General features: G+C 50.0%; 5 protein-coding genes across 5 annotated transcripts; 3 read left to right on the forward strand and 2 right to left on the reverse strand.

Moving 5' to 3' along the window:
* Positions 1 to 174: 174 nt before the first annotated feature.
* MRS44_011766 (uncharacterized protein) lies at positions 175 to 1176 on the reverse strand (the record flags this gene model as incomplete). Its single annotated transcript, XM_046283295.2, has 1 exon — positions 175 to 1176. The coding sequence occupies one exon, from the start codon at positions 1174 to 1176 to the stop codon at positions 175 to 177; it is 1002 nt and encodes a 333-aa protein (XP_046134515.1).
* A 693-nt stretch (positions 1177 to 1869) lies between these two features.
* Positions 1870 to 2736, forward strand: MRS44_011767 (uncharacterized protein; the record flags this gene model as incomplete). The annotated part of the gene is made up of 1 exon (XM_046270741.1): positions 1870 to 2736. One exon carries the CDS (start codon positions 1870 to 1872, stop codon positions 2734 to 2736), a length of 867 nt encoding a protein of 288 aa, XP_046134514.1.
* A 966-nt stretch (positions 2737 to 3702) lies between these two features.
* Positions 3703 to 5784, forward strand: MRS44_011768 (uncharacterized protein; the record flags this gene model as incomplete). Its single annotated transcript, XM_046275672.2, has 1 exon — positions 3703 to 5784. One exon carries the CDS (start codon positions 3703 to 3705, stop codon positions 5782 to 5784), a length of 2082 nt encoding a protein of 693 aa, XP_046134513.1.
* Positions 5785 to 7010: 1226 nt separating this feature from the next.
* MRS44_011769 (uncharacterized protein) lies at positions 7011 to 9062 on the forward strand (the record flags this gene model as incomplete). The annotated part of the gene is made up of 1 exon (XM_046283294.2): positions 7011 to 9062. One exon carries the CDS (start codon positions 7011 to 7013, stop codon positions 9060 to 9062), a length of 2052 nt encoding a protein of 683 aa, XP_046134512.2.
* Positions 9063 to 9903: 841 nt separating this feature from the next.
* MRS44_011770 (uncharacterized protein) lies at positions 9904 to 11310 on the reverse strand (the record flags this gene model as incomplete). Its single annotated transcript, XM_046275671.2, has 1 exon — positions 9904 to 11310. The coding sequence occupies one exon, from the start codon at positions 11308 to 11310 to the stop codon at positions 9904 to 9906; it is 1407 nt and encodes a 468-aa protein (XP_046134511.1).
* Positions 11311 to 14254: the final 2944 nt, after the last annotated feature.

A 14254-nucleotide genomic window follows, 5' to 3' on the forward strand; every position in this document is an offset into this window, starting at 1 on the left:
AACCTGCTTGCGGTAGGAGGTGAAGTTAACAAATAACAAGACGATAATGTAATCAGTACAAATTACTATTCATCATCAGTGGTGCACTTCTTAGTCTAAAAGATATCCGAAGCCGCTCCTTGTAGGTTGGCTTATGTCAAACTAATACACCTCACTTTCTTAAGCACCTCTCCACTATTGTACCGTCTCATTAAGCTTAGACGGATCAGTATATAGACGTCCGACCACGTTGCCCTGAGTGAGACGATTTATGCCCTCCGGCAGCTTATCGAATGGGATCTCCTCCATAAGCGGCGTAAACTGCTTCTCCGCAATCATTTGAAGCGTCTCGGCAACCTCCTTGGCTGAAGAACCAACCGAGCCGACGAGTCGAACGCCGAAACCCACGAGCTGGTGGGTATCAATGGTAGACTCCTTGCTTGATAGACCGACAAGGACAACTTTGCCTTCAGGCTTGACGGCCTTTACGGCGGCAGCCGTCGTGCTTCCTGTGCCCACAAAGTCGAACACAACGTCAAACTTGATGCCTGGAAGGTCATCAAAGCTTCTCCCACAGACAACCGCGCCCGACTGCAGGGCCGTGGCAAACTTGCGTCGGTCAATGTCGAACCCGTGCACCTTGGCACCAGTCCGGGCGGCGATCTGGATGGCGGACATACCCAGGCCGCCGAGGCCGACCACCGCAACCTTGGATGACGCGGAAACCTGGCCCTCAGTAACCACAGCGTGGTAGGCCGTCGCTATTGCGTCCGTGGCCACGGCGGCCTCAGCGAACGTGACAGCGTCGGGGATAAGAAGCGTCTTCTCCTCACGGAGCGCCGCGAACTGCGCGAACCCGCCGTCGCAGCCAAGGCCCGCGGCGTTGATCACGTCACCGATGGCGATGGGATGCTCGTTTGTGATGATGGCCACGACGCGGTCTCCGGTCTTGAACTTGGTGACCTTGGACCCTGTAGAGACAACCACGCCCGCGATCTCGTGGCCCAGGGTGATGGGCCGCTTCCAGAAAAAGGTCTCGTCCAAGCCGGTGATGATGTTGAGGTCGGTATGGCAGAGGCCGCTGGCCTTGACCTCGACCAGGACTTGATCTGGCTCGGGAACAGGCACAGGGACTTTGGTGTACTCTAAGCCCTTAGACGGCTTGGAGAAGCGATACGCATTCATGAGTTGGGTCATCTCGCCGTGATAAAAGTGGTTTATTTGCGTGGTAATGGGATAACTGGATGGAAGACAGAGACAATGCTAGAGACTTGAGAAAAGGAGAGGTGCGACGGCTGCACATGAGAGGGGGCAAGGAAGGGGGCGCGATCAACATCATTTGTAGTCTATCCCGACGGCTTTCTTCATCTCCAACTACGAAGCAAACAACATCACAACCCGTTCATAACGCCTGCCTCGGCAGCCTCGGCAGAGTGCTAGGCGTGACGCCATCGGGACTACTTCATCCGCTTCGGGCTCCGTATGTTTGCGGGGTATCGGAGAAATTTCTAAAAACCCCATACTGGTCTATCTACTAATGAGGATTAGCTACCCCAGGCTCCTAGCCTGGGGCCCGGGGCAACCAGGGCAGTACCATATACTGACTGCCGAACAACGAGGGGAAACCATCACGTAACTACTCCTGATCACAAATGAGTCGGCGGGGATATTAGCAAGCATTCCGCTTGTTTTCCCGACACTGGGTTGAGAATACTAATCATCTAGACGGCTGGCGTGGCCTGAGACAGATGCTAGCAGTGCGTCTAAACTAACCCGTCTATAAAGCCCAAGGACACAAAACACCAACCAGTGTTGTTTCCCCAAGACTCTTGCTCCCAGACCAACTTCGTCTTCTATCCTTCAGAACCACCATCTTTTCCCATCATCAACATGTCTACCATTCAGACAGTCAAGACCCAGTACACGTCCGTCGAGGGCATCAAGGTCGCCTATCGCCACTTCGGAAAGCCAAGTGCTGTTCCGCTGCTCTTCGCGAACCACCTGCGTGGGTCCATGGACACACTGGACCCTCTCCTCTTCAATACTATTGCCAAGAATCGAGAAGTCCTCATCTTCGATAACTTCGGTATCGGCCACAGCGATGGCGAAGTCCCCCAGACTATTGCCCGCATGGCCGAGATTGCCGCCAAGTTCCTGGCTGCCATCAAGGTCGACAAGGCCGACGTCATGGGCTTCTCAATGGGAGGCGGTGTGGCCCAGGTCCTCGCCTGGGACTATCCGCACCTGGTTCGCAAGCTGATCCTCGCCGGCACCCAGTCTGCTATCGGTGAAGGTGTCGTCCTACCACCGCGGGACGTGCTAGAGAGTGCGGGAGCCGACAGTGACCAGCCCCCTACTAAGAAGGATATGCTTTACCTCTTCTTCTACCCCTCCGATACTAGTTTGGCGCTTGGTCAGAAGTGGTGGGACCGGATTCATGAGCGCGATGTTGAGGGAGAAGAGCGCAGAGGGTACCTTACCGGGCAGGGAGCGCAGTCGCAACTGTCGGCCATCTTCTCCCAAACCATCGACGAGAAGAACTTTGAGCGCCTCAAGGATATCAAGGCACCAACGTTGGTAACCAATGGGCACGACGATATCATGTCTCCGACGCCTAATAGCTTTGTACTCCAGCAACAGATTGCCAACGCCCACCTGATTATATATCCCGACGCAGGCCATGGCCATCTGTTCCAGGTGCCTGAGCTATATGCCCAGCACCTTGAGCTATTCCTCGGAGATCCCCAGGCGGCCTGAGTTACTAAAGAAGAGTGGGGCTTATAGAAAGTAGTTAGGAAGAGTTATTAAAATGCGACTTATTAATACTAGATGCATTTGAGTGGCGGCTTGAGCCAGTACAATTTGATGCACCCAACTGCCCCAACTGCCTGGGGGTATCTTTTGGCGTATTTTGGCTCAAACTTGGCTAGGTGCCAAAAACCGTAGAACTCGTTACATGCTTCGTCCTCTACCCGGCCGCTTGTCTGGCTACTTTTTAGCACAAATTTAGGTTAATAATATTGCAGAACTATGTTGTTAATATGTCAGAGGCAAAGCAGTGTGTTGGAAGAAGGGAACTAAGTTGCCGTCGCATTTACCGCAGTAAGGTATTAGTTAGTTAAGACTATAGAAGGGGGCTCATGCTAATAAAGTGATTTGAAATAATACAGTGCTTAGAAATAGTTGTTTTCTAATTTACTAGAGATAAAGGCAAATATACTATAAAGAAATATAAATAAGAATTTACTTTAATTATATTAAAGAGTAATGTAATATATTTATTTACTTGTGCGTAAAACTGTATTTCCCTTGCTAGGTTGCCTTGATCTACCTTTGGGTATGCTATGAGGTTAAATTATTCTTCAAATTATTCTTTAATATTTATTTGCTTTATAAATATTACTTAACATTAATATATTTACGTTATGATATAAATACATAATAATGTTAAAATAAGTAAAGTAAATAATTATTAATAAATTATTTATATTAAATTAAATTTCATATCTCGAGAATAGTAACCTAGGAGCATACACATTATCATCTCTTATCGTCTTACATCCTTGTGATGTCGGATTAGGCAGCAATGCAGCCTGATTCTCCGCCGCCTGCAGCTCGGATATTTGAAATGGGATGAGTAACAAACCTCATTTTCCAGGCCGAGTTATGCATTGAATGTAAACCCTACACACAAATTCTTGCCACATTCGGTTTTCTATCAAAATGGATAAAGGAGTCGACGATTCTAAGATCCCTCTAAGCGATATTGCCCAACACCATGGCAAGCCGATTGTCTCGCTCCTCCTCGACATTCAGAAGACTCATCAACAGCCCCAGAGGAAATACTTGCATTTTATCAGACAGCTGGAATGTCTCTCTGTTGATGAGAGCTCCAGGGAGGAACTCGTTCGGCCCGTCGGCAGCTTGAAGCCTAGAAGCTGGAGCCAGAGAATCACGCTGAAACGGCGCAAGATCGATGCCTTCAAGGAAGAAAACTATGTCGCTTTGTCGTATACATGGGAAGGATCCGATCACGAAGACCAAAGCAGCGGCAAATATGAAGTCCAAACTAGGGATGAACGTCAATTTTTCCCATCGCCGGTTCGGGACTGCGTTTTTGACCGCTTGTTATCGTACATGCAGGCGAAAGATCTGAGCTTGCTTTGGATCGACAGGCATTGTGTCAAACAGAAGACCTGCGGGAAAAAGGGCGTATGTTCCCATGCGAGATGCAACCAGAAGCAGGACGCAATCCAGACCATGGACTTGGTCTACAAACTCAGCAAGCACCCCGTAGCTTTGCTCGGAATGCCAATCGAGTGGCAGGATGAACTGGATCTGTTGGCCAAAGTTCTTACTGGACAGCTTGTCTATAAACCCCTAGGCACATCCAATTTCCAGCTTTCACAAACGACAAGCCAGGACGAAGCCTCACGAGCGCTGGCGTTATTGAGCAGGATAACGAAAGATCGTTGGTGGACAAGGGCCTGGACATTCCAGGAGAACTACCGCGCAGGGGCAAATATGACTCTCCTTATTCGGCATCCTCCCTTCTTGGAGGCGCAGAAAAGATCATATGCGCTTTTCTCTGACGTTTCATGCGAAATCTGCATCAAATCTGTGGACTTCTGCAAAACCTCTACTGAATTGTGTCTTGCTGTTCAGGCTCAAACACCACGACAGCCAGATGCATCATGTCATGCGGAACAAGTTCTCGAAGTGGTGGGGAAGTATACGGTCTTACTGGACAGGTCAGAGTCTATGACCCCGTCTGTCATTACTGCCATCCAGAGAAGGGGCCTGGGCGATGCTTGGGACAAGCTGGCTATCATTGCTAATTGCTGCCAATACGCCATTCGGATGGACAATTTGGAACTGAAGAGAATGTCGCAGAGCCTTAGTCTATCGATACTGGCGATGTGTCTTCTCAATGGAGAGATTCTCCGCAACGGCGTAGAGGAGGAGGATCCCACCTCTATGTCCGACAAGACCGTGTCCCAGTACCTGAAGGCTCAAGCATTCAAGGAGTTCTGTGCTCCCCGCAGCGAGCGCGACCTTACATTCAATAAAAGGTGCCGGTTCGTGGAGGTTCAACTCAAGGAAAGTGGCATCAAGACAAGAGGCCACCTTTGGAAACTTGGCAGGATCATTCATACCGCGAGATTTCGACTCCCACTGTCAGGGGCGGAGAAGCCGTCTTGCAGCCTAACCCCAGACAAGCGGGGACGGCTCACTCAGCTTGTCGCTGAGCTGAGACTCGTTGGCGAAACTAGTCTTGCCAATCAGGTTGAAAGATTTCTGAACGACGATTCCACCAGATCTGACGAAACTTTCAAGAGTGAAGCTTTTTCTAAGCGGTACATGGATATCATGGCAGAAGAGCTGGCTGTGGCGATCGAGAACGGCAGATCGCTCCGCCTGGGTCAAATTTGGGGCGCTCTTGAGCCGGAAGTCCCATGCTCTGCTATATTTGTCTGGGATTCCAGTTGCACTGAGCAGAGAGACATTGGAGATAAGCCACACGAGACCAACACAAGAAGCAAGGGAGACCGAGGATTGCAGGAAGCATTTGTTTTCACCGCTACAAGTCCTATGGAGCGTGGTTATCAACAGCATGGTACCAACGATCTAGATCACCACGTATCGCTCGAGGTTTCGTGGCCACTCTCATGGAGGCAAGCCCCTAATTGTCTCCCTCGACTCTACATCAAACGTTGGCTTCTTGGATTATGCTTCTTCTACGGGTTCCCAAAGACAGACGTTATTTTCCCATGGCCATCTGCTCTTCAGGCGTTTGATCCCTGATTCCTGCTTACTCTGACTATATAGTGAATCAATGAATCCGAGTCTTTTGCTCCATATGATTGTGGCCGAGTTTGTGTTTATCCTCTGCTTCTTCTTCATTGACACTTTTGGGTAATAAGGTCTGAAAAGCTACTATGCCTGCAATAAATACTACAAAATGCACAGATTCACAGAGGCTAAGATAAAGGTCCGCACAAGAGAGCGGTTTCTTGCATGCATCCCTTCCTGCCTTCTCAATAGCAACCCTTGGCTTCAAGAGTCGCGAGGCATCTTGTCCAAGAGGGTGGAAAGCGTCCCAGATCTCGTTGTGGTATATCCTAGGGCCGCCTCAGAGGCTTCCTAGGGAGTATCATCTCAAGATAGAACTTCCCTTCAACAGATGTGGTTTCCGCTGCAGACTGTCCCACGTCTCCCCCGGTGAGGTTTTCGGTGCCGGATTCGTGATAGAGCCATAGACATCTCTCGAACATTACCCCCTCCTTGACCTGATCGCGCTCGCGCTCTGGTTTGATGCATGGAAGTAAATACGTCGCCTTCATAGACGCTCTCTAATTCGTCAATGCCAATGGAAATATCCTGGGATCCTCCCGGACAGTCTCTCGGGACATGGGGACCAAAGCTGATCTTGACGGTGCCGACGCCACACCCGAAAATGATGGCCTTCCCAACGGGATAGCGAGGCTGAGGACGCTTCAAATGGTAGTAAAAATGGCTTTGGATGACTGGTAGGAAGCCAAGCGACAAATGTGCCGGGACGGCGGCAGAAGAAGGTATATTTACAGTCCTTGAGTACTAGTGGTCGCAAATGGGGTGCTGATTTACTTGCAAGTCGCATCAAAGCCCTGTCATGGCTCATGTCGGTTTGTGTCGCGACAATGCTCTAAATGCCGTCAGGCCAATATGACGGTTGGCCTCATCGGGACACTGCCGCGAAGAAGGGCAAAGTTGACCAGCGCATCCCCAGCAAGATCCGTGATCCAAATCGGAGATTGCATATCAGAGCCCATGGTGCAGGGCCAATGACAGTGGCCAAGTTCACAGCCTGCAGCCAGGGCAGACCGTTAGGCACAAACCCCTTTCCATGTTGCAGCAACCTGAACGTTAGGCAGCGGCCAAGGCAGACTCTTGCAACTCACCTTTGTTTCTTGAGTCTGACGGTATGTGGTCGAACACGAGCTTCTGCCTCTCTTAGCATCCAACATCATCAACCTCGAATAACACGCACCATGTACACCAAGCTTCGCAACGACCGCCAGATTCGGCTCATGACTTTGAACGCCGGCCAAGCTGGTGATTCGATTAGTTGCAGTTTGCGGCGTGTGAATCTCAGCAAGTCGCTCAAATTCGAAGCTCTCTCTTACGAGTGGAAACAAGCCCATGGCTTGACCAGCATCACATGTAACGGTACTCCTCGGCCCGTCACACATAATCTAGCATTGGCACTGCGGGCCTTGCGACTCTCCTCGAGCCCGAGAGTCCTCTGGGTGGATGCAGTGTGCATCAATCAGGAAGACCCGGAGGAGAAAGCGAAGCAAATTCCACTTATGCGCGAGATTTATGCGTCGGCAACCTCTGTTCTAACATGGCTTGGCCCTGACTTTCCTGGGGCTAAAGAAGCGTTTGATATTCTTCCATATCTTAGCTTGGTGGGGATCGAACGCCATTCAACCGGAAAACCAGACACAGAGAAAATTGAAGACATTATGGCGGCCAGCCTCACTGAGCGTCCGAAGCATGGGTCCATCATTCAAACGCAAGGAGATTTCATGTTCTTCACTCATGACAGAGATTCCGTCATGTGGCGCACTATCCGACGGCATCCGGAGCTTGATGACGACGTCCTTTTTAGATTCCATGATCGAAAGGCTTGGAACGCTATTGACCAACTATTTTGCAACACTTACTTCGAGCGTTCTTGGATCATTCAGGAAGTCGCTGTCGCCGAGATGGTCTACGTTTTGTGTGGATCATACATTCTTCCTTGGGATATTTTCCGGATGGCCTACGAAGGCAGGTCAAAGTTGTTATTTCAACGCTTCAGAAGCCCTCTCGCAGATGAATTTCCGAGTCTCGTTCCCTGCGTTAGAGATGCTCGATTGCGATACCCAAACAGCGATGAGACCAGATGTCAGGATTTGGCTACCGTCTTAACCAGTTTCAGTTATTCGAAGCAAATGGATCCTCGGGACATGGTCTATGCCGCGCTGGGACTCATTACACTCCAGTCGCCATGTGCAGACATCGTGCCGGACTACAGCAAGTCGACAGAGGACGTTTTCTACGAAGCAAGCTGCCAAATCATCCGATCACGGAAGGATCTTTGCTTGTGGTCATGCAAGACCTTGATGAGTCGAAGGTCTATGCCCTCTCTCCCCTCTTGGGTACCAGAATGGACGATGAAGCCCTGCGAAGAAGCTCTTGAATTTGCTAGTCCCCCTTTCAGCCGATCTCTACCTGGAAATCCCTTTTTGTATAATCGCAGATTGTTCGTCGACGGCCATTTGCTTGATGTGGTTGACGCAACCTTCTCCTTCGACCATGATCTCGGGGAGTTTAAGCTTGTCTGGGAACTTGATCAGTGGCTTAGAAAACACGGGAAAAGTATTTTTGGAGCATACTCTGCTGGCTTATTGGACAGCTCTATGACTCCTACTCCTTCACAAGGTACCACGGTCGAAGCGAGTCAACTTTTGCGGGACAATGCAGATATCCCACTTTGTGTTGCGGAAGTTTTCCGTAACATAAAACCTGACAATCAATATCCTCTTCCCTACAGGATGTTGAATATCGAAGCAATGTGGTCGACCCTTACGGCTATATTCAAAAGGCGTATTAAGCGGCCCAGGCCGCCAGGATATCGACTTTTCCTCGCCTTATTATACATCTACCCTCAGCTTGTACGGGCACGAGAGCCCATAGGCCATCGACTGCCTCATTCTTTCAATTCCTGGATCGTGGCAGCCATTCTACTCCTGGCCCAAGGGGAGCAAACCAAGCTACTCCAAGAGATCTTTTCCAACCACTTTGAGATGAATGACTCGTTTCACGGCATACGAGACAGCTTTTTCGTGACAAATAAGGGGTATTTTGGTCGTGCTCCGGCTGAGACTGTCAAGCGCGGCCAGGTTGTGGCTGTACTTGGAGGGGCGTATGTCCCTTACTTGTGGCAGAAACAGAACGATCACTATCAGCTGATCAGCCATGCGTACGTGGAAGGGATTATGACACTGAGTGGCTCACCTGTGACCTGGAAAGTGGAGAGGATTGAGATTCGCTAGTTGAGGACCCTCCCCATCGTTCGCCCTGATGTGTAGCAAAATGATATCTTTCTTGGCCTCTTGATATCGCTTGAGTGAAATGACAAGCAATCATGGAAAGTGATTTCCCAAGATTCTCATCACCAGGGTTTTTCTGACCTGGCCCGCTCCCCTAGCATCATCAGTCGGGCTGTGAATTGTATTGTACGTGTCTTCAGCATACTGGACACATGGGTCCCGCATGTCACTCATTGCACCTATGTTTACTAGGGGAGGAGATGACCTTTAGCAATCTATCTATGTTGAGATTAGGGTTCCGGGTTGGGACACGCGTGCAGGAGGGATCAAACAAGATATTTCATTACACCAAAACAACACCACAGCGATGCAATAGCCATAATATATACTAAGTGATAAAGAAGTCCCTAGAGAGCTTGGATTTAAGAAAATGGGTTTTAACCACCTTGTAAGATCTCTTTATCGACTATAAACGAATAAATGTATATATATTTTTCGTCTGGGCAGTTTTGTTCACTCGAAACCCATGGCCCTGCTCTGCGTTGGGAGATTTTGGCCACTTGTTGGCGCTCGCTTTGCGGTCCAAGGCCCCGGAAGGTTTGAAAAATGTTAGAGCGGGAGTCAAGAGCCTGCATACTTGGAGATCCATGACTGTATTACGAGTGGTTGCAGTTGAAAACCAGTTAGAGATTGTGGTGGATGCATCTACGGCGATGTCACATGGGGCCAAGCCAATGCACTGAGATGAGAACCCCTCAGGTTGGGGTAAAGTTACCACGGATAAGGGGTTTGATATTCTGGTCAGGTTGAGCTGTAGTGCGTGTTCTTCTCTTTATAATTCCAATCAGGACTTAGAAGTACGTTTACGGTCACTCCGTCGATGCTTTTTGCCGCTTGTTGCCTTGGCCTCTGGTTGGACGTCAACTGGCCCTTTGGCTTCCTTAGCCTGATCATTCTTGGACCTAGCCTTCTCGCCCTTGCTTTTAACCGGATCCTCCTTGCTGCTTTCCTCTTTGAGATCTTCTTTGAGATCCTCCTGCTCACTGACCACAGACTCCTCTTTGCCGGTCTCAACCTCCGGTACCGCAGGTTCCTTGGGCGGCGCCTCGATACCCCCAAGCATCCGAGGGATCTCTCTGCTCAGGCCTTTGTTCACCTGTGTTGTGGCAATGGTGCTGCATGCACCACCTGCAGACAATGCCCCAACGAGTGCTAGGGGGGTGAGAAGAGGGAAAGCTACGCTGAGGGCGAAGGTGCCGGCCAACGAGGCTGAGATACCCCCGACCGCTGTTCCGACCGTAGCAGCCGTCTTCCATTCGCTCTCTTCGCGAGTGACGTTCTCCACATCTTTCAAAAGCAAGTTCCCTGGGTAGTCCTCAAGCGTCGGTAGGTTGAACCAGACGAAGTTGTGGGAACTGTGAGTCTCGCCGTGGATGGTGAGGGTCCCCAGATCAGGAAACTCGAGTGCATTGTCAATGAACATGGGTCGCCAGGTGGGTATCAGCAGGTGGAACATGGTGGTGTCTGAGCGTCTCCCCAAGTTTTGCCGGATAAACACCATCCAGGCGACGAGAGCATCCAGGTTATCAGAGAAGCCGAGGAAGTTGTCCGGCAGAGGCTTATCTTGAGCAAAGTCGCAGAAATCTGGATGCCACTCCGCATCAGGGTGGTAGAGGAAGTAGAGATGCCTCATGTCGTCTGAGAAAGCGGTTCTGCTCTGGCGGCACAGAAACTTGTGGACATGAGCTGAGAACTTGGCTGGGGTGCTCAAGCTTGTGCGTGCCTTCAGCTCTTCGGGAAGCTTGACGCCTGACTTTTCAATGTCTGCCTCGTAGATGACATGGACGCCATTTGTGTCGAGCTGGAGGGCCGTTATGAATTGTTGTAGGGGCTTTGACCAGTCGGCATTGCGAAAGACTTTGTTGACAGCCTTGACAGGAGTCTGCACAGTGAGAGGAGACTCAGTGGAAGACTCTTGGTTGGCGTTGACCTCCTGCTCCTGCTCCTGCTCTTGGGAGCTATTGCTGGCTGAGGTGTCTCCCAACTCGGCCTCGCTGGGATTGCTGACGGCCGCTGTGTCTTCCTCGGGGGTGGTAGAGTCGAACTGGGCTTCCTTTGCCTGTAGGAATGCGTTGAGATCGAGAGGAATCTCGATCAGCTGCCGCGATGTGTCGACACCTCTTTTCTGTCCCTCGCCACCGCGCCTCTTGGCATTCGGGCTGCGGGGCTGTTTGCTCTCGACTGCGCCCATGGTGAGATGTGTGCGAGCGCTTGATCGACGCTCATAGACTGATGGATTTCCGCACTGGCAAGATGTACACCAGGGTGTGATTTGGTATCGGATGTGATGTACTTGATGTGTTATTGCCGGTAGAGGTATGATGAAAATCCATGGTCACCGTCCCGAGGTCATGACAAAGAGTCATCGACCAAACTGTGGGTCACCGTTTGACGCTAGTTACTGGAGCCAACGCATCCGGCGTTTTAGATGGTCCTCACCGCCTTTCGGTCTCGAGCCGTTGGGCCGGGATTTTGCCTCCTCTCTCGATTGATTGCTACCTAATCAAGTCCGTTGAGTATTCTCAGAGTGGTCATAGACTGAATGACCGTTTAAAAATTTGACATCGCTCAATTCTAGCATATTTGACCTCAACGAGCGATGGGGCCCGGTGATAGGGTCCTTGATCAACTGAGCCATCCCAAGGGTGTGAGCACGGTTCTCCAGATGTTCAGATTACGGTGCTATAATAAACTTTGCTGACTGTACTTGCAATCCAATCGTATGCTGTAATGATCACCGAGGATGGAGCAGGTGACAAGCGGCACAGGTCAAGGAGCATTCGCATCGGTATTGCTCTGGAGTTGGTACCTTTGCGCAAACTGTGGGACGCCCATACCCCGTATTTCGCTCGTGAATGATTACGACATATGTCTATTTATTGTATTAGTGTGTAGGTCGCGCTGGCGAGCAAAACCTCCCCTCTTGCTTGCTGAAGTGATGGGTAAGCTGTGTCTAGGAGGAATAGCTGAAGAAGGAGTCATCCTCTTCCCAGTGCCATCAGTGAAACGATTGCAAACCCAGTGGGAAATGGAAAGAATACTTGACTCCTGTGCTCGACTGCTGCTTCCAAGCTCTAATGGACATTTGAATAGACTCCCGCTGATCCTTTTTAAACAACAGGTCGAACTAGCCTGAAGACTCGTTGAGGACTCCTAGAACCGTAAGATCATATAGCTAGAGCACTGAGGTTGAACCCTGTGTTCCCTGTGCTGGCGGTTACGGTTAATATTGTGAAAGAAAAAGGGGGAGGGAAATCATATGCCTGACGAACGATGCCCCGTTTCTATTCTTGATCATCCTCTCTACCTCCGTAACCTATTGGCTTATCGCTCAGTAACCCCCAGGAAGCAGATAATGACCATTTGTGTTCTGACTGCCGACTTACCGTACACGAAAATAAGTATGTCAGAAAGCGTTTCCGGCGGTTTTTGAGTAAGCTGGAACCAAAAGTGTCGATTGTGCATCTGGACGTATCGCGATTGCCACACAACAGTATTCAGGCCTTGCTGATTCGTATCCACAGAATGTAGCCAAATCCTCTAATAAGGGAAAAACTAACGAGGACATCACATATATCTAGGATTGTGTAGGTAAATGATGTGCCGAAACCCTTAATATTTTGATCGGGGATACTAGTCTCGCTGGACTGCTGGCAGCTCAAGTGTAGGAAACCCAAGGCCACCCAACAAGGAGGGACGGGGACTGGAAACTTGCTGTCGGGCCACGTCAGGATTCTATCCTCAGCACAAATATCAAGGCAAGCGTTCAACCCGGATGCGAAGAAGGTCGTCTCAGAGAAATTATGAACGAGATCAAATGACCAATCGCTCTTCTTCGGAGCCATGATGTCCATCGGAACGAGCCAACATCTACATTAGACCTGCCGCGAGACTAATGGCATTCTAAGCCAGATTGAAGCGCACCTGTTGAAAGAGGTGTGCCTGAGGCCCAAACTACCCTCACATCATTCAGCCAGCCCGTAGCCAAGTTCATCATCATCATTCCTTACACTCAGGTGCCCAACAGCTCCCCAGTGAAGGAATTTGCTCCCCGCTGTGATAACTTGAGGGAGTACGGTTACAGGTGGAAATATGGTCAGAGCGGGCATAGTCGAAGCTGAGTAGAAATTGTAGGGACAAAAGATTCCAAGCGATTCCCTTCAACTCGTGTTCCATGGGTTACTCACTCTTCATGGGGGTATGGATGGAAATGAAGCAACCTCCACTCAAAGCTTTGACTATATCAACCCTCACGCCGCTATTTTGATTTCGCCAATGGGCCTAGGAAACAGTTACCTGTAGAACGTATTCGGGTAGGGAAGGCGTTCGTGACCGCACAGTAGTGCCCGAAACTTCGACCAGTGGCCGTCGCTTCGGTATGCCTGCCTAGTCAACATGTCAGACCGTCCCTATTAACCACGGAACCAGTTTGAGAAGCATGAGGGGAAATTTAAGCCAATGACCAGAAGGCACACCGTTGATAATAAAAAAGATATCCACATTGAACAGCCATAGGCGAATGAAAAGGCAGGGGCTAAAGCGAACTAAGGTCTCGCTCTATGTTAAAATGGGCAGGGAGCTGAGTATATAGAGATGTATGCCTTATTTATTAAACCACCTGTTGATGGTGATAGAGAGAATATGATATCCTGTCCTTTGTTGATCGACCTGTGGATTGTTGAATAGTGACATACACTGAAGCCTATGCTTAGGATGTGTCAGCGCTGAGATACGATTGTGGAACGAGCTTCCGGGCGATATTGGTGATACAATTGAAACCGTCTATCATTTGCGTGTTGAATTAGTGAAATTACCAAGTCCGCCATAAACTCAGCGTTTGGAAGAGGCGGGACTTACAGGCACGGACAGGAGCCAGGTGTGCGTTTTGTGGCTCCTTGGCGGATCACACTGATCAGCGATAGCTCAGGAAGGCTCTTTCTATTCTAGTATATCCAGGGCCCTTTTGGAGAAACTCGCTTAATTCAAGTTGCCTGCAGGCATCAAAACTAAACCCGAACCCTGCGGCGAAAGTTCTAGTTACGGCGTACGGAAACACATTGCGTCCCGAGATCAGCGTTGACGGCTCAGCCTCCCCAGCGCGCTCCACTCTGGGGGCCGATCTTGCCTGAAAATGA

Source organism: Fusarium solani (genome assembly GCF_023522795.1).
Source record: "Fusarium solani strain SB1 chromosome Unknown bctg00000007, whole genome shotgun sequence".
NCBI lineage: Eukaryota > Fungi > Ascomycota > Sordariomycetes > Hypocreales > Nectriaceae > Fusarium > Fusarium solani.